The sequence below is a fragment of the Dipodomys merriami genome, unplaced genomic scaffold (genome assembly GCF_024711535.1).
Source record: "Dipodomys merriami isolate MVZ:Mamm:240054 unplaced genomic scaffold, mDipMer1.0.p SCAF_59, whole genome shotgun sequence".
Classification (NCBI taxonomy): Eukaryota; Metazoa; Chordata; class Mammalia; order Rodentia; family Heteromyidae; genus Dipodomys; species Dipodomys merriami.
The window spans coordinates 3,678,104-3,696,408 of NW_027206168.1; the positions used below are offsets into that span (position 1 = coordinate 3,678,104).

Sequence of the window (18,305 nt, forward strand, 5' to 3'; positions counted from 1 at the left end):
TTAGCTTTTTTTTTTTTTTCCTCAAGGTGAGTGCTCTACCACTTGAGCCACAACTCTATTAGCTATGTTAATTGGAGTAAGAGTGTCACAAAAATTCCTGCCCAGACTAACTTTTAGCCACAATCCTCTGATCTCATACTCTTGAGTAGCTAAGATTACAGGCCTGAGCCACTGGTGCCTAGCCTGAAATATTGGCTTTTTTCTTTTTGCTTATTGTTTTGGTTTTACTTTATTGTAAAGGTGATGTACAGAGGGGTTACAGGCACATTTCCTTTTGAATAGTATCACCTCCTCCCTCATTTTCTCCCAAGTTTTCCATCCTGCCCCACCCCCCTCAAGTTATATAGTTCATTTCCAACAGAGTGTCTAGTGAGTACAAATACTAGCTTTTGAACAGCAAACAGCTGGCTAGAACTGGGTCTAGCCCACAAATAGCTGAGATAAATCAACTTAAAGTGAAAATAAGCTTATTTTAGAGATGTCAGTTCATGATCCCTTGGCCCTGCTGCTTTGGAACTGCTGAGGTGGCATATGACACCAGGGTGTATGTGTGGGAGCGAAGCCATTTGCCACACTGAGAATCAGGAGAGGAAGAAGGCTGGGGTCATGGTATCCTTTGAGGGGGTGAGTGACCAAGGACCTAAATACCTCCCACGGGGCCACACCATTTAAAATTCCTACCATCTCCCAGTAGTGCCATAGTCTAGAGACAAAGTGTCTAATACATGAGTCCTTGGGGAAACATTCTACCCTCAAACTCTTCTACCTCCTACCTAGAGCAAGTCATGTCATCTCCCCAAGGCTCCATTTCCTCCCCTGTTCTTCCCCTGGGAATAAGGAAGGCGTCCATCTTGTGTTGTGTTTGTGAGGGTTAAGTGAGAAAACATGTATAATGAAATTACAGGAGTGGACTAATGTTTGTGTTCCTGGGCCTGGCAGGGTGCCCGGGCCACAGAAAGTGCTAATGAAGGTGACTTTTCTCCTACTCTAGGAGAGCTGCTTTCTGTGACACACTCATTTAGCCCTCTAGGATCACTAGTAGCATTCGTAATTCTCCCACTCTTAACAATCCTACGTCTTTATCCTATTTCTCTTCCTCCCTGCAACTGGAGGAACTTTTGCTCCCCAGAAAGGTGATTGAGTTGGGCAGGGGTTGGGGTACCTGGAGCTGAGTCCACAGGGCTGGCATGCAAGGTTCACAGGCCCAAATTGGGAAAGAGCCGGGAACTGGTCGGTCTCTCTGATCCTGGTCAGGGAACTTTGGAGAAACCAACACTGCTGGAAAACTCAGGGACAGGAAATGGAAGGGGGAGGGACAGAGGGGAAACAGCTCGCCGTATCTCAACACTTCCAGGCCTAGCTCCCATGCCTCAGTCATGAAATGAGGGGTATAGATTGACTGAAGATTGGGGATGGAGGTGGTAGACCCAGAAGACTCCCTTCTCTGAGGGTAAATAGCAATGGTTGTGTCGCCTACCCCCACTACTCATGGCGTGAGTTCCAGCTCTGTTTATATTTCTATTTAACTGTCCAAAGTCCCCTCAGCCAGGAGATGCCATGTTAGATTCACTTGGACACTCAGATACAGGGGCTCAGAGTGATTGCTTGGACCAGCCTCCTCTTCCCCTCTCCCCTCACACCTCCTTCCCCAATCTTCCCGGCATTCACATCTCTTCTTTCTGGGGTCTGGACTGTTGGTGGGAGCAAGTCAGCTCTTTATACTTTTAACAGGTAATGAAGGTCGGGGGGTGAGGGCAGGTGGTATTGTAGATGTCTGTGGTTCAGGGACAAGAGGGGTTGGATGGGAAGGTGTGGGCTGTTCTGGGAAAGCTCCTGGCCTTGTCAAGGAGACATGAGATGGGACAGGAAACTAAGATAGTTCAAAGCTTTCCTCCAAACTTATCTTCAACTTCATATCCAACCTCAGCTGTCACCTTGCTCTACTCTTAGGCCTTATTTTATTATTATTATTATCATCATCATCATTGTTGTTGCTGCTGGGTCTGGACTGGCTTCAAACCTCAGTCCTCAGATCTCAGCCTCCATGAGTAGCTAGGATTACAGGCGTGAGCCATCAGCACCTGGTGTCATTCCTTACTTTAATCTGTCCACATGAATTTGCTTGTCAGTTCAAAGCCTATCCATAAACACAGCTCCAGCTTCAGCCTGAAGTACAAGCTTCACTCCCAGCTCCAACACCAGCCTGGGGCCCATCATGGACAAGGACTTTCAAGACATCCAGCAGCTTGACTCGGAGGAAACTAACCATCAGTTCAGTGGTGGTGAGGAGCCAGGCACTCATGGGCAGAACCCCAGGAGAGAAAGTCCATTTTGGAAAGGCAAGTACCAGTTTCAGGGGCTTCAACCCCTGAACCCTTGTCTCAATTGCCAAGTGCTCTCTGTCTATGCGTTCAGGGGGCAGGGACTGCGTTCCTCCCCTTATTGTAGAGGGCCCCAGAGATGAGGGCATATTGGAACCAGAGGAGACTTTCTCCCTCTTTCTCCTACCCTGAGGCACATGTGTGCTGTGTGTGTGTATGTGTGTGTGTGTGTGTGTGTGTGTGTGTGTGTGTGTGTGTGTGTGTGTGTGTGTGTGTGTGTGTGTGTGTGTGTGTGTGTACATATGCAGGCATGTCCACAGCCAGCCAGAACTATGAGTATACGTAAGAGTGAAGGTGGGAGATGAGCTGGGAAGAGTGGAGAAATGAGCTGGAAGGGCCTGCTCCCCCTACATCCTCCTGGGCCTGTCCTGGGAAAATGTTGAACATAATTCTCCAAGTGATTGGTGGAAAGATTTCAGAGACATTGCTGTGGTTCTAGGTAGAAAGGTAGGAAACAGGTGGAGGAACATCAGGGTGGGAGCTGGGATGGAGCCAGGCTCTGTGGAAGCAGAAGGGACCAGGGCACAAGCTCAGGGGAGAGGACAGAGGGGATGTGTGATCCTGAGGCTGGGGGACTGAGGGAAGGATTGTGCCAGGCAGGAAAGGAAGGGCCAAGAGAAACCTACTCCTGCCTGGGAAGGTGGCTCAGTGGTAGAGCGCTTGCCTTGCATGCCTGAGGCCCTGGGTTCGATTCCTCAGCACCACATAAGCAAAAAGAAAAAGGCCGGAAGTGGCGCTGTGGCTCAAGTGGTAGAGCGCTAGCCTTGAGCTGAAGAGCTGAGGGACAGCGCCCAGGCCCAGAGTTCAGGCCCCACGACTGGACCCCCCAAAAAAAAGAAAAAAAAAGAGAAACCTACTCCACCTATCACATCTCCTTCCTGGAAGTGGGGTGGCAGGCCCCCCCCCCCAACAGTCTCTACAGGGACTAAGGCCCACCTACCTCACTTTGCTTTGAAGCTGTTTGTGAGACCAAGAACTAGTGGAACACTCAATGGCTTTGGGTGTTGCTAAATCTTCTGAGGGTGAAAGGATTCAGCATTTGGACAAAAAGCTTAGAGAGAGTCCACGATTCTTTAAATTGATGCTTAAGTGGCCTGAAGGAGAGCACAGAGGGGGAAGTCCAGATACTGCACACCTGTCACATACTTCCTTCAAGCAGCTGCGGCTGTCTAGGAAGGAGCGTGGTCACAGGAAAGCGTTTTACTGTTGATGGCTTTCTACCTTTTCCTGCCACTTTATGTGTACAGAGTTTTCAAGACTTTTCTTTTTTGTGCTAGTCTCAGGGCCTAGTCACGGTCCCTAAGCATTTTTTGCTTCAGGCTAGCGCTCTACCACTTGAGCTACACTTTCATGTCCAGCTTGTTGGTGGTTAAGTGGAGAAAAAAGTCTCATGGCCTTTCTTACCCTGCAATCCTCGGATTTCAGCCTCTTGAGAAGCTAGGATTATATGTACAAGCCACCAGTACCTGGCTGGATTTAATTTAATATAATTAATTATTATTATTATTATTTTTTGCCAATCCTGGGACTTAAACTCAGGGCCTGGGCTCTGTATGAACATCTCTGTGCTCAAGGCTAGCATTCTACCACTTGAACCACAGTGCCACTTGCAAACTTTTTTCTGTTTTTGTGGTACTGAGGAATTGAACCAGGGCTCATGCATGCTAGGCAAGTACTCTACCACTAAGCCACATTCCCAGCCCTAATTAATTAACTAGTGTGTGTGTGTGTGTGTGTGTGTGTGTGTGTGTGCTTGAACAGGCATTTAATGCTAGACGTGGTTGTTTTCATCTCTAAAGCTCAACTTTGAACTTTTAAATACCTTTCACAGCTGTCTGCTTAATGTTGTTTTTCTTTTTTTCCACATATGCATTTATATGTATGAATATATGGGCTATAACTACAACATCTGTTTCAAGGACATTGTTTACAATTCTTTTTTTCTTTTTTTGTCAGTTGTACGGCTTGAACTGAGGACCTCGGTGCCATCCCTGAGCTGGTTTTGCTCCAGGCTAATGCTCTACCATTTTGAGCCATAGCATCACTTCCATTTTTCTAGTGGTTAATTTGAGATAAGAGTCTCATGGGCTTTCCTATCCAGGCTGGCTTCAGTCATCCTCAGATCTCAGTCTCCTGAGTAGCTAAGATTATAGCTGTGAGCCACCGTGTCTGGCTTAATTCTAACATCCATGTCCATTCTGCATCCATTTTAATAGATTTTTTCATTTACTTTTGGTGCTGAAGATGGGATCCAGGTCACGGGCGAGGCAAGCACTCTACATCCTCAGCCTGTTTGATTGATTTGTTAACCTCCTCAATATGAGCTGTGTTTTCCTGTACATCTTATGTATCTTGTATATCTTTGACTGGAGGCAAGATTTTGTGAACTTTACCACACCAGGTACTGGATACTTTTGTATTCCTCTATATACTCTTGAGCTTTCTTCTAGGATATAGTAACTTGCAATCTGTCTGATCCAGTGAGTCCTGACCATCTTGAGCTCGAACTCTAAATTCTATCTCCTGGACTAGGGAAGCTGCTGGCCTCTGTCTTGATTTCCCTTCCATGTCCTGTGGCCCAAAAACTTTCTCTAAGTATAAAATGGGGCATTTTGCCAGGTGCTGGTGGCTCATACTTGTAATCCTAGCTACTCAGGAGGCTGAGATATGAGGATCACAATTCAAAGCCAGCCTGGGCTGAAAAGTCGGAGACTCCTATCTCCAATTAACCACCAGAAAACCAGCAGTGGTGCTGTGGCTCAAATGGTAGAATGCTTGCCTTGAGCAGAAGAACTGAGGGACAGCACCCAGGCCCAGAGTTCAAGCCCCACAGCCGACCAAAAGAAAAAAAAAAGATGGAGTATTTTGGTTCATCTTATTTGTTTCCTCTTTTTCAGGAATCAATGCCTTTCCTTTGCTGATGTCCAGTGTCTTGAAAATTTGCTCCCTTCCTCCTACCGATACTGGGACTTGAACCTAGGGCCTCAAGCTCTTGCTTAGTTTTTTTCACTCAAGGACAGTGCTCTACCACTTGAGCCACATCCCCACTTTTGGCTTTTGGCCGATTATTTGGAGATAAGGGTCTCTTGAAATTGTCAGGCTGGGTTCTTGAACTATGATTCTCAGATCTCAACTTCCTGGGTATCTAGGATTACAGGCATGAGCCACTAGCATCCACTAGCCCTCTTTTCTTATGAAGCATGTGTAGCAAAGGGCAGGTGTGTCCCTCATCTCAGGTGTAAGAGCTTGGCTTTTCACAGAGCTGTTGTGACTATTGTGTACTATGTGTGTGCATGTTATATGTACCTGTGTGTGTGTATGTGTGTGTGTGGTGTGCATGCTTGCCCATGTTCCTGTAGGTGCAGATGTATAAATGTTCCATGTTTAACACCCCATTAATGGGGTCAAATCCATTAGCTCTTCCAGAATGCCATACTTGTTTCTTTCCTTGCCCTGTTCCTGTCCCTTGAATGTGTGGCTTCTGACACTCTTTTTCTCTTACAGGGCAGCCTCCTTCCCAGACCTTTCCAAAACGCCTTTGCTCCAGCTTCCATCTCAGTCTGCTCGCCCTGAGCCTCAATGTCCTGCTGCTGGTGGCCGTCTGTGTGATCGGGTCTCAAAGTGAGGTTACAGGGATGAGACAAAGATGGGGGTGGGTTATGGATAATGATGAGGTAGTGAGGAGAGCAATGAGAGGGGAGGAGGTAGAGGCAGCATGCTAAAGGTGCTGAGCGCAATAAGAAGTCAAGAATGGGATCAATAGCCAGGTGATAGTGGCTCATGCCTATAATCCTAGCTATTCAAAAGGCTGAGATTGGGGCTGGGAAGGTGGCTCAGTGGTAGAGTGCTTGCCTTGCATGCATGAGGCCCTTGGTTCGATTCCTCAGCACCACATAGCAGAAAAAGCCAGAAGTGGGGCTGAGGCTTAAGTGGTAGAGCACTAGTCTACAGCTGAAGAGCTGAGGGACAATGCCCAGGCCTGGAGTTCAGGCCCCATGACTGACCAAAATAAATAAATAAAATAAAAAAGGAAAAAAAAAAGGCTGAGATCTGAGGATCATAGTTCAAAGCCAGCCCAGGCAGGAAAATCCATGAGATGCTTATCTCCAATTAAGCATCTAACAAACCAGAAGTAGAGGTGTGGTTCAAGTGGTAGAGCGCTAGCCTTGAGTAGAAAAGCTCAGGGACTGGGATTGGAGGCATGGCTTAGTTGGTAGAATGCCAGCCAATGAGCAAAAGTGTCAGGTACTGAGTTTGGGTTCTGGTTTTGTACCTAAAAAATAAATAAATAAAAGCTCAGGGACAGCACCAAGACCCAGAGTTCAAGTCCCAGGACTAGCACAACCTCTCCTCCTACCCCTCCCCCCCAAAAAGAATGGGATGGATGATGGGGCAGTGATGGGCAGTGAGGGGGATAGTCGCATGGATGGTAATGGGGGCACAGCCCCACACCCCTTCCTGTCTCACTGTCTCCTGACAAGGCACACGGCTGCAGGAAGAGCTGCGTACCCTGAAGGAAACTTTCAACAACTTCTCCTCCAGCACCCTGGTGGAGGTCCTGGCCCTGGGCTCCCATAGTGAGTGGCTGGCCCTTGTTTATCCACACAGATTTATCCGCTGGGCTCAGTGCTGAATCTGCTCAGGGGCTGTGGGGATGAAGCCCAGGGCAGATGATCTAGCCCTGAGGAGCTAGCAAGACTTCTACAGGTACTGGCCCTGACTTGAGGGGCCCTGGGGACCAACTGAGGCAGGCAGGGTGAGTGCCAGCCAGAGAGAAGAGGCTGTGACCCACAGGAGGTGAAGAAGAGCACTGTGTATTGGGGGACTGAGGACAATTCTAGGAACTGGGGTGGGGGAGGGAGTTGTGAGGGGGTCAGAGGTCAGAGAGTGGGAGCAAGTTGCAGCAAGTTGTGTGGACTGCATAGGACTGGGTTGTGTGAACACAGGGACCCAAGGAAGGAATTTCAACAGCACAGTGGCCTAAGCCCCTGCAGGTGCAGAGCAGCCTGATGGGGCTGAGGGTTCAGATGTTGACTAGGCCATGTTCCACGGGAGGCTGTGGGCTCCAAATGGCGCCCCCTAGTGTGTGAGGCTGGAGGTGGGTGCAGGAGGCTGAAGGAGGAATTTGTCTTCCTTTTTTTTTTCAGAAGGCAGCATGAGCGACAAATTGACATCTCTGGAGGCCCAGCTGGAGAAACAACATCAGGACATAAAAGCAGGTCACATTTTCCTCCCGAAGCATGCGTGTGGTCTGTGTGTGAGGTGGATGTGTGTATTGTGTCTGTGATATGCGAGGTGTGCGTGTGTGGGTGTTGTGTATGTGGTGTGAGTATGGGGTGGTATCTGTGTGCAGTATGTGCTCTGGTGTTGGTGGAGTTGTATGAGTGTGGTATGTGTGTTGTGTGGAGTGTTATATGTGACTCATGTGCTCCATCTGAAGCAGTTTAGTGTGTTTATGGTATGTGATGTGGTGTGCGTGTGGCATGCGTGCAGTATGTGTTAGACTTTGCCAGAAAACCACGCAGACATTTAGGCACAAAGAACAAAGAAAAGGTTTAGTGGCAGCAAGAGGAGCAGCAAGATTCCTTCTCACAAGAGAGAAGTGCTGGCTTTGTCTGAGGCGACCTATGTAAGCTTCAGGGGCTAGGAGGGGCTTGGAGGTGGAGACCCGGTGTGGGCCTGTGGACCAGGGTCTTCATCATGGCGGGATAGGATTTATGGCTGCTGCCCAAGTGGCAGATAAGGGGCTGCAGCTGCCCAGACTGAAGGTTACTTTAAGGGGGTTGTAACTACCCCAATGGAGTGTCATCTCAAGGTAAAGAGGGGAGGAGGGCCGGGCGCTGGTGGCTCACGCCTGTAATCCTAGCTACTCAGGAGGCTGAGATCTGAGGATCGTGGTTCAAAGCCAGCCCGGGCAGGAGAGACCGTGAGACTCCTATCTCCAATAAACCACCAGAAAACCGGAAGTGGCGCTGTAGCTCAAGTGGTAGAGCGCTTGCCTTGAGCTGAAGAGCTGAGGGACAGCGCCCAGGCCCAGAGTTCAAGCCCCACGATCAACCAAAAAAAAAAAAAAAAAAAAAAAAAAAAGAGGGGAGGAGGCCTGTTATTTGCTATCTGTACTAAATGGGCCTAGTGCTGTCTAGGAAAAGAACATGTTAAGCTACACCCACAGTGTGTGTGTATGTGTGTGTGTGTGTGTGTGTGTGTGTGTGTGATGTGGTACATGTGTTATGCTGAGTGTTTGGTGAGTGGGGTGTGTTATGTGTGCATTACGTGTGTTGTGGTGCGTATTTGGTGTGTGTGGTATGTTATGTATGCTGTGTTGTGTTATATGTGCTGTGGGGTGGCATATATACAGTGTGTGTGGTGTGTGGTATATATGTTTTGGTGTGTGTTTGGCGTGTGTGGTGTGGTATGTGTGTTGTGGTATGTGTATTGTGGTATGTGTTTGGTGTGTGTGTTGTGGTATGTGTTTGGTATGTGTGTTGTGGTATGTGTATTGTGGTATGTGTTTGGTGTGTGTGGTGTGTGTGGTATGGTATGTGTGTGTGGTATGTGTGTTGTGGTATGTGTTTGGTGTGTGTGTGGTGTGGTATGTGTTTGGTGTGTGTGTGGTGTGGTATGTGTTTGGTATGTATGTTGTGGTATGTGTGGTGTGGTATATGTGTAGTATGTGTGTTGGGGTATATGTGGCGTGGGCTGTGGTGTAGGTATACTGTATTAGGTGATGTGGAGTGTGGGTGTGTGTTGTGTCTGTATGGTACGTGTTTTGTGGTGTGTGTATGGTGTGAGGTTCTGAAGCCTCCAGCTGGGGTCCTGCACCTGGTCCTGGCGGGAGGGGACCCACACATTCCTCCCACTGTCCCTCTGTCCCCTAGACCACGCTGCCTTGTTCCTGCACCTGAAGCACTTCCCCACGGATATGAGCTCCCTGGAGTGTAACATGGTGTTTCTCCAAAGCAACGGTAGGGACTCAGTGGCACTGGTCCCCGTGTCTCTGTCCCGGCCACAACCGGGCCTCATCACCCTCTGGCCTGTGTCCCCTCAGGCACGAAATGTTGTCCTGTTAATTGGGTGAAATATGGAGGCAGCTGCTACTGGTTCTCGCGTGCTGGGATGAATTGGCACGAGGCCTACGCATACTGCCAGCTGGAGAATGCCCACCTGGTGGTTATCAACTCTTGGGATGAACAGGTGAGGCCCTGCTGTCTGGAGGTCAGAGGAAAACCGGAATGCTTTGAATGAGTAGGCCCAAGCAGGCTTGTTTTCCCTGCTTCTTAACCTAAAACAGAATCCAGAAGAGGAAGTGTGGCAGAGTTTGGGCAGTGGAGCAGCCATTGATTCTAAGAAGTGGGAGATGGTAGCCAGGAGCTGGCAGAAAGTGACAAGGAGCCAGTTGGGAGATAAACCTTGAGGGCAGGACATGGAGAGTCTGTGAATCCCAATGTTGGCCTTCAGATGTGGTTGTTGTCTGTGTCAAGGGAACAGAGTAGTGGGATTCCATTGACTGCTCTCCTGCCGTGCGTGTCTGGAGCCCTGCAAGGTGCCCTTTGCCTCTCATTTCCATTGCTGCCACCAGACAGTGACCTTGAACATGGTTCACAGAGGAAGAACCAACCCATTAGAACACATAAGGCATTTTTGTGCCATTTTTGTTGTTGGTGGTGGTTGTGGGGCTTGAACTCAGGGCCTGGGCACTGTCCCTGAGCTCTTTTGCTCATGACTAGCGCTCTACCACTTTGAGGCACAGCACCCCTTCCTGTTTTCTGGTGGTCTCATGGACTTTCTTGCCCAAGCTGACTTCAAAATGAGATCCTCAGATCTCAGACTCCTCAGTAGCTAGGATTCCAGGCATGGGCCACCAGCTCCTGGCTGATTTTTGTGCATTTTATTTTATTGTTTTTGCCAGTCCTGGGTCTTGAACTCAGTGCCTGGGTACTGTCCCTGAGCTTCTTTTGTTCAAGGCTAGCACTCTACCACTTGAGCTACAACCCTACTTCCAGCTTTTTCTGTTTATGTGGTAATGAGGAATCAAACCCCGGGCTCCATGCATGTTAGGCAAACACTTTATCACTAAGTCACATTCCCAGCTCTTTTATGCATTTTAAATTGTTATTATTAAGCTTTGGCAACTGCAAGATATTCCAAGAATCCTTTTCTTTTACTTTTCTTTTCTCTTTTTTCTTTTCTTTTCCTTCCTTCCTTCCTTCCTTCCTTCCTTCCTTCCTTCCTTCCTTCCTTCCTTCCTTCCTTTCTTTCTTTCTTTCTTTCTTTCTTTCTTTCTTTCTTTCTTTCTTTCTTTCTTTCTTTCTTTCTTTCTTTCTTTCTCTTTTTTGGGTCCGGTCATGGGGCCTGAATTCTTGGCCTGGGCGCTGTCCCTCAGCTCTTCAGCTCAAGACTAGTGCTCTACCACTTGAGCCACAGCGCCACTTCCGGCTTTTTTTTCTTTTTGCTTATGTGGTGCTGAGGAATCGAACCCAGGGTCTCAAGCATGCAAGGCAAGCACTCTACCACTTCCCAGCCCTATTTTTGTTTTTTATTACAGACATGTAAATATTATATTTTGCTCAGATTACCTTCTTTGTTGCCTTCTTTCCCCCCTGCCTCCAATCTCCTACTAGTCAACAGCTTTGAGATTCCTAATGCTATCTTCACCTTCAATCTTTTTTCCTTTCTCCTTCCCCTCATTCTTCTAAATAGTTCCATAGTTAGAGCCATATTCTGGATATATATATATATATAAAATTATAATATATACACATATATGCATACATACATATATACATTCAGATATATGTATATGTCCATGAACCATGAGTATGCCTTTTAGGTCTAGCGTCCACATAAAAATGAAAACACATGAGGGCTGGGAAGGTGGCTCAGTGGTAGAGTGCTTGCCTTGCATGCATGAGGCCCTGGGTTCGATTCCTTAGCACCACATAAGCAAAAAGAAAAAAGCCGGAAGTGGCGCTGTGGCTCAAGTGGTAGAGCGCTAGCCTTGAGCTGAAGAGCTGAGGGACAGCACCCAGGCCCAGAGTTCAGGCCCTATGACCGGATCCCCCCCAAAAAATGAAAACACATGAAATTTACATTTTGGGGGTTTATCTTGCTTGACATGTTGTTCTCCAATTCCACTCATTTTTCTAGAAGTGACTTAATTTCATTTTTCACTAGGGCTATGTGATATTCTGTGGTATACATGTGTACTGATAAATATATAGTAATATATGTACTACATATGTACTATATCTTCTTTATCCACTCGTCTGTGATTGGGCACCTTGGCTGATTCTGCCATTTGGTTATTGTGAGCAGCACTATTATAAACATGGATATTCAGGTATGTTTCTCCTTTAGATATATGCCCAATAGTGGTAAATATCTAACAGGATATATATCTGACAGGATCATAGGTAGGTGTATTTTCAGTTTTTTGAAGAACTGACAAACTGACATACTGATTTCCATGGTGGTTGCACTAGTGTACCTCCCTACCAGCAGTGCATAGAGGCTTCCTTTTTTCTCGTATGCTCACCAGCATTTGTTATTGTTTGTTTTCTTAAGGATTGTCATTCTGAATGAGAGTAGTGTTTTTTTGTTTTTGTTTTTTGTCAGTCATGGGGCTTGAACTCAGCTTAGGCATTGTCCCTGCGCTCTTCAGCTCAAGGGGAGCGCTCTACCACTTGAGGTACAGCACCACTTCTGGTTTTCTGAGTAGTTTATTGGAGATCAGAGTCTCGTGGACTTTGCTGTCTGGGCTGGCTTTGAACTGAGATCCTCAGATCTCAGCCTCCTGAGTAACTAGGATTACAGGCGTGAGCTACCAGTGCCCTGATTAGTTTTGTTTTTATACCAGTGTAAAGGTTTGAACTCAGGTCCTCAAACTCTGGCTTAGCTTTTTACTCTCAAGGCTGATGCTCTACCACTTGAGCCACATCTTCACTGTAGCTTTTATTTGACCATTGTTTTTTGTTGTTGTTGTTGTTTTTTGTTTGTTTTTTTTTTTTGGTTGGTGAGGGGGCCTGACTCCTGACTCCTGGGCCTGGGTGCTGTCCCTCAGCTCTTCAGCTCAAGGCTAACACTCTACCACTTGAACCATAGATCCACTTCTGGCTTTTTCTGCTTATGTGGTGCTGAGGACTTGAACCCAGGGCCACATGAATGCAAGGCAAGCACTCTACCACTGAGCCACCTTCCCAGCCATTTTTTTTTGGCTGTCATGGGGCTTGAACTCTGGGCTTGGGTGCTATCCCTCAGCTCTTTAGCTCAAGTTGAGCACTCTACTGCTTGAGCCACACCGCCACTTCCGGTTTTCTAGTGGTTTATTGGAGATAAGAGTCTCATGGACTTTCCTTCCCCGGGCTGGCTTTGAATCATGATCCTCAGATCTCAGCCTCCTGAGTAGCTAGGATTACAGGTGTGAGCCACCAACGCACAGCTCCTTTTTTTGACCATTGGAAATAGGTATCTCACAGATTTGTCTGCATGGGCTGACTCTGAACCACAATTTTCAGATCTCAGTCTCCTGAGTAGCTTGGCTTACAGGTGTGAATGTCTTTCTGCCCAGCTTTTAGATTTCTTTTGATAGTTATGACCATTTTAAGAAAATTGATTCAAGGGCTGGGAAGGTGGCTCAGTGGTAGAGTGCTTGCCTTGCATGCATGAGGCCCTGGGTTCGATTCCTCAGCACCACATAAGCAAAAAGAAAAAAGCTAGAAGTGGCGCTGTGGCTCAAGTGGTAGGGTGCTAGCCTTGAGCTGAAGAGTTGAGGGACAGGGCCCAGGCCCAGAGTTCAGGCCCCAGGACCGGACCCCAAAAAAAAAAAAAAGAAAAAAGAAAAGAAATTGATTCAAGTCCTCATGTTTGCTAAGCAAACTAGTTCTATCCCCTCCCTCCCTCACCTCTTCCTATAGATTTCAAGCTAGTCTCAAACTCCTGGTATCAAGTGATCCTCCCACTTCAGGCTTCTGAGTAAGTGGAATGATTTTTCTGTTAAAAGGTGAATGTATTCATTTAACATTTATCTTTAGTAGACATGTTTAATATTAGTCCTGTTTATTTTTATTTTATTTTATTTTTTGTTGGTCATGGAACTTGAACTCTGGGCCCGGTGCTGTTTCTGAGCTTTTTTAGTCAAGTCTAGTGCTTGACCACTTTGAGCCACAGCATCACTTTTGGTTTTCTGGTGGTTAATTGGAAATAAGAGTCTCAGACTTTTCTACATGGGATATCTTTAAAACATGATCCTCAGATCTCAGCCTCCTAAGTAGCTAGGATTACAAGCATGAACCACTGGCACCCAGCAGTCCTGTTTATTTTTAAGGGTTTTATACTTCTTTTGCTTTCTCACATTTACTTTGTTTTCTCCTCTATTGTATTTTGGAATAGTGGCAGTTCACTCTTAGTTTTACTAGTGATTACTTTTATAACTTGAAATGATAACTGAAATTTTTTGGCTTCAGAAACCAGAAGTTTATATAACTCTTCATTTGAAAGATGAGAAAATCTGCTGGATGTAGCTCAAGTGGTAGAGTGTGGAATGACTTTTATGATGATTTTCTTTTTGTTACTCTTATGAAAATGGGTGTAATTCTTCTTTTCCTGTTACTCATCCAGGAAGTGAGAAAGAATGATTCTGAATGATTTTTCTTTGCTCATCTGAGATTTCTTTACTCAGTCTTTGATCCAGAGACTTGGGTATTGATAATCTATATATTTACTTCAGTGATTCTATTTCTTTGTTGATAAGAAGAGGCCACTGAGAAGGCAGTGAATAGACTACTTTGTGTCTAGGTCTCTTCTTCCCAATTCTGTCAACCCTCTGAATGTGAGGAGCAACTTCACCAAACCCTGGGGTTGCCTTTTCATCAACAGGATACTGTGCAATGTACTAGAACTGATCCAGCCCTTGAACGAGGTGATCAATTACAACCTTGGTTGTGTCTCTAAGGAATGAAAATGGAATTAGGTGATTTGTCTTCCAATTTAACCTTTTTTCACACACTGTTGAGAGGATTGTTAGGGTAGATGTCCAAAAAACTAGGCTGATCACATAATTCCTTTGCAGCATTGCCAAGCATGGTGATTTAAGTCTTTTGGGATAGCCATCTCTGTTCAAAGGGGCTCTAGATTCTGGGAACCTGTTTATTAAGCTCAGAGACATTTTCACCCATGCCCTTGCCAGTGGGCTAGCACCCTCAAACTCATCCATTCATCATAGAGCTGCTAGACCCTGTTGCCAGGTCATATTGGGTTCTACCCTGTGAGTCCGAGCTCAGAAGCTTGAGGACTGGCAAACCTCAGAAAATGACAGCCACACAGAGCAAGGTCAACCAGGGGCAGATGGATCTGGAAGGGGAGTGAACTCAAGATTATTTATGGGTTCTGGGATATGTGGGAGCAGCAGGAGCTGAGAATCCAAGTGTTGGAAGCTGTAGATAGAAGACAAGAAGAGGATCAGAGTCAGAGTAGCAGTCAAAATGGGTGAAATGTCAGCTAGGCCTAGAAACAGTGTGGTAGGTAGGAATTAGATGCTGGATTGGCTCTCTGCATTCTATTACCTTACAAAGTGAGAATCACTATGACAGTCAAGTTAGAGGACTTTTGAGGATTAAATGAGGTAATTTTTTGTGCTGGTTTTGGGGCTTGAACTCAGTCAGGGCCTGGTGGTTACCCCTGAGATTTTTTTTTTCTCAAGGCTAATACTCTACTGCTAGAGCAACAGCTCTACTTCTGCTGTTCTGGGGGTTAATTAGAGATAAGAGTCTCATGGACTTTCCTGCCTGGGCTGACTTCAAACCATGACCCTTAGATCTCAGCCTCCTGAGTAGCTAGGACTACAGGCATGAGCTGGTGCCTGCCTCCTAAATAAGGTCATTTTTGTAAAGCACTTTATGCAAAGTTTGTCCTAGAAAATGTCCATTAAATAGCCATGGGGATATCCAACTTGAGATTTCCCTTCTCTTCAAAGAGTCCACTTTTACAAATGGGTCTTTCTTTCAACTTTTGCTTTTAAATAAACTTACTTTGTTTACATTAAAGTAAATAAAACAAAACACTCAACAGGGCTGGGAATGTGGCTTAGTGGTAGAGTGCTTGCCTAGCATGTATGAAACCCTAGGTTCGATTCCTCAGCACCACCTAAACAGAAAAAGCTGGAGGTGGTGCTATAGCTCAAGTGGTAGAACGCTAGTCTTAAGTACAGAGACGCTCAGGGACAGAGCCCATGCCCTGAGTTCAAGCCCCAGGACTGGCAAAAAGCACTCAACAGCTATTGTTATAGAGGAAGAATAAGGAAACCCTTCCTGGGGAGGGAGGGATGTCTTAGCTTGGGGAAGATCAGGCTGAGGAAGCAGAAGGAGGCACACCTGCACAGATACATCATGATTGTACAAGACATTTCTGGAATCTAGCAACTTCTTCCCACATGTTTTTCCAGAGTTTCATCGTGGAACACATGAGACCCTTTCACACCTGGATAGGTCTCTCTGACATACAGGGCCCGTGGAGATGGGTGGATGGAACCAACTATGAGAACAACTACCAGTAAGTGGCTTCCCTGTATCCCTTGGTTAGCTGGCCAGTTGACCTTTCACCCCAACATACAAATCCCTTAGGGGCCAACTTCCCCAACGTTCCCTCCCCGACTCTCTACCTTGATGGTCCCACTGAGTGATCCGTGCCTTTTTGGGGGATTAGCAGATTGGATTGGTGGGAGATGGTGAGGGAGAGCCTGAGCTTTGTCCTGTCTTCTTAGGCACTGGGGTATGGCTCAGCCAAATAACTGGCAGGGCCACGAGGTGGGCGCAGGAGATGACTGTGCGGTAGTCTTGGCAAATGGCTTCTGGAAAGACAAATTCTGTGCAGAGCTGTACCACTGGGCCTGTGAGATGAAACATAATATCACCGTGTAGGAGCCCGGCTTCAGTGTCTCCCATTGGTACCCCCAACCCCTGCCCCGGCCCACTTCTGCATCAATCTAGCTTCTCCATGGAGGAGGATTGTGAAGAACAGAAGACAAATGGAGTCCCAGGCATGGGGAAGAGGAGTTGAGGAGAAAAATAGGAAGTGGGTGCTGGGAAGGCTGAGATCCCTCCTCACACCCACAATGTGTTGTAATTAGTCTCATGCTCACCCTTCTCAATGGAGTAGGGAAAAGAAGACACAAATACTTGAAACTGTGTGGCTTGGTTATTTGGGACTGGGACATGAAGGGGACAAAGAAGGTCAGACAGAAGGGCTGGAGGAGGAGGGAGACAAGGAGTAACCCTATAGCCTTGCAGCTTGGCAAACACCACCAGTGGGATTGTGGAGGGTTAGAGAGGAGAGGAGAGAGGCTAGGACCAGAAATGCTCAGTGACAGTTATGAGGGGAAGTTAGAGGCCATCCAGGTGCTCTTTCCTTTCCCTGCATTTGGGAACAAACCTCAACCTCCAGGGAAGATGTGTGTGAAGAACAGAAGGTTTGCTCAGATCCCTGCCCACCATTTCCAGCCTGGCTGCTCCGTTTGGACTCTAAAGACAGTTATCTCCATCAGTTTCTGCAGTGGGTGGCCTTAGAAAGATCTTTAAACAATTATATTTTAAGGTGTTTTTTTTTTTTTTGCCATTTTTGAGATATTAGGGATTGAACTAAAGACCTTACACAAGCCAGTTTCTCTACTATCTCTCTCTCTCTCTCTCTCTCTCTCTCTCTCTCTCTCTCTGTTTCTCTCTCTTATCTATCTTTCATCCCTCTCTATCATCTATATATCTCTTGTTAGTATTGAGGTCTGAACTGAAGGTCTTGCACTTGCTAGGCAATTTTTTTTGTGCCAGTCCTGAGGCTTGAACTCAGGGCCTGGGCACTGTCCCTGAGCTTCTTTTGCTCAAGGCTAGCACTCTACCACTTGAGCCATAGTGCCACTTCCAGCTTTTTCTGTGTATATGGTACTGAAGACTCAAATCCAGGGCTTCATGCATGCTTGGTAAGCATTCTACCACTAAGCTACATTCCCAGCCACAAGCAAAAATTTAAAACTGTGAAGTCATATATGATGTTAGTAAAGAAATAAAAGGTTGGGGGGGGGGGACCAAGATGGCGACGGGGCAGTAGGGAAACGCCACAGCTCTCTCCAACCAAAAAGAGAGTTCGAGCTCCAATGCTTAATCTCCCCAAGAGACCGACAACAACAAAAAGACGAACACTCAGAGAAAAACCAGAGGCGGAGAATAACAAAAAAAGAAACAGAGGAAAAGAAGAATTTCAGAGCAGAGAAAAGCGAAGACCCCTCCCCCAACCTTTACTGGCCGCGCGGCAGTGCGCCAAGCCGCCAGCCAGTCGGCCCGGCGGGGGCTGCGGGAGCCCCAAGAGACACAGCAGAGACACAGGGGGCCGCTTTCAGATCACCAGGTACTGGTTTGCAGAACAGCGGATCGCCAGGAACAGAGAAACCTACCAGCCGGGAGTCTCCACGAGGATCCCACCCCCACCCCTTACTCTCCACCCGAGCAGAGAGGCTCCATCCCGCCAAAGCCGCCAGCAGCGCACAAAGGGAACTGTCTGCAGACCACCCGCCCGCCCGATCACGATAGCAACGACCCGGCGGGGCCACTCGGGCCCCAGAGGTACCGCGAAGAAGCTGCCTGAGCGGGGACACTCTTGACCCGACAGCTTCGACAGAGGCAGAGACAGAAAAGAATCACACAGAGCCACCACCGCCCAACCCAGCCCGGATTGCAACAACAACTGACGACCTACACCACACAGAAACAACCAGCTCCAGGGTGAGTACCCCACAGGGGAAGTGTATCCCTCAAGGGAGACCAGAGCTGGAGGGAATCCCCAGACCCTGACCTAGACTCCCTACCCCAGCACCCGGACCACAGGACCCACTAAAACTGGGAACTGTTTGAGAGCTCCACCAGCCCGTGGAGCACACTCAGC

The 18,305-nt window shown here is 47.2% G+C and overlaps 1 protein-coding gene across 5 annotated transcripts; it reads left to right on the forward strand.

Moving 5' to 3' along the window:
- Positions 1-1,326: 1,326 nt before the first annotated feature.
- LOC138813269 (asialoglycoprotein receptor 2-like) lies at positions 1,327-16,558 on the forward strand. Of its 5 annotated transcripts, none has more exons than XM_070001587.1 (9): positions 1,327-1,493; positions 2,130-2,339; positions 5,886-6,002; positions 6,863-6,958; positions 7,529-7,600; positions 9,260-9,346; positions 9,430-9,575; positions 15,820-15,926; positions 16,138-16,558. In XM_070001587.1, the coding sequence occupies exons 2-9, from the start codon at positions 2,216-2,218 to the stop codon at positions 16,292-16,294; spliced, it is 906 nt and encodes a 301-aa protein (XP_069857688.1). In that variant the 5' UTR covers positions 1,327-1,493; positions 2,130-2,215; the 3' UTR covers positions 16,295-16,558. The 5 variants fall into 5 exon arrangements, with proteins under 5 accessions (XP_069857688.1, XP_069857689.1, XP_069857690.1 ...); XM_070001588.1 differs by having other exon boundaries at positions 1,327-1,450; XM_070001589.1 differs by having other exon boundaries at positions 1,472-1,493; positions 2,154-2,339.
- Positions 16,559-18,305: the final 1,747 nt, after the last annotated feature.

Bases quoted from the DNA above. Each gene is read 5' to 3' on its own strand.
- LOC138813269 (XM_070001587.1), top strand. From the start codon at position 2,216: ATGGACAAGGACTTTCAAGACATCCAGCAGCTTGACTCGGAGGAAACT. The intron at 2,340-5,885 runs GCAAGTACCAGT...TTTCTCTTACAG, and splicing joins AGAAAGTCCATTTTGGAAAG to GGCAGCCTCCTTCCCAGACC. The intron at 9,347-9,429 runs GTAGGGACTCAG...GTGTCCCCTCAG, and splicing joins GGTGTTTCTCCAAAGCAACG to GCACGAAATGTTGTCCTGTT.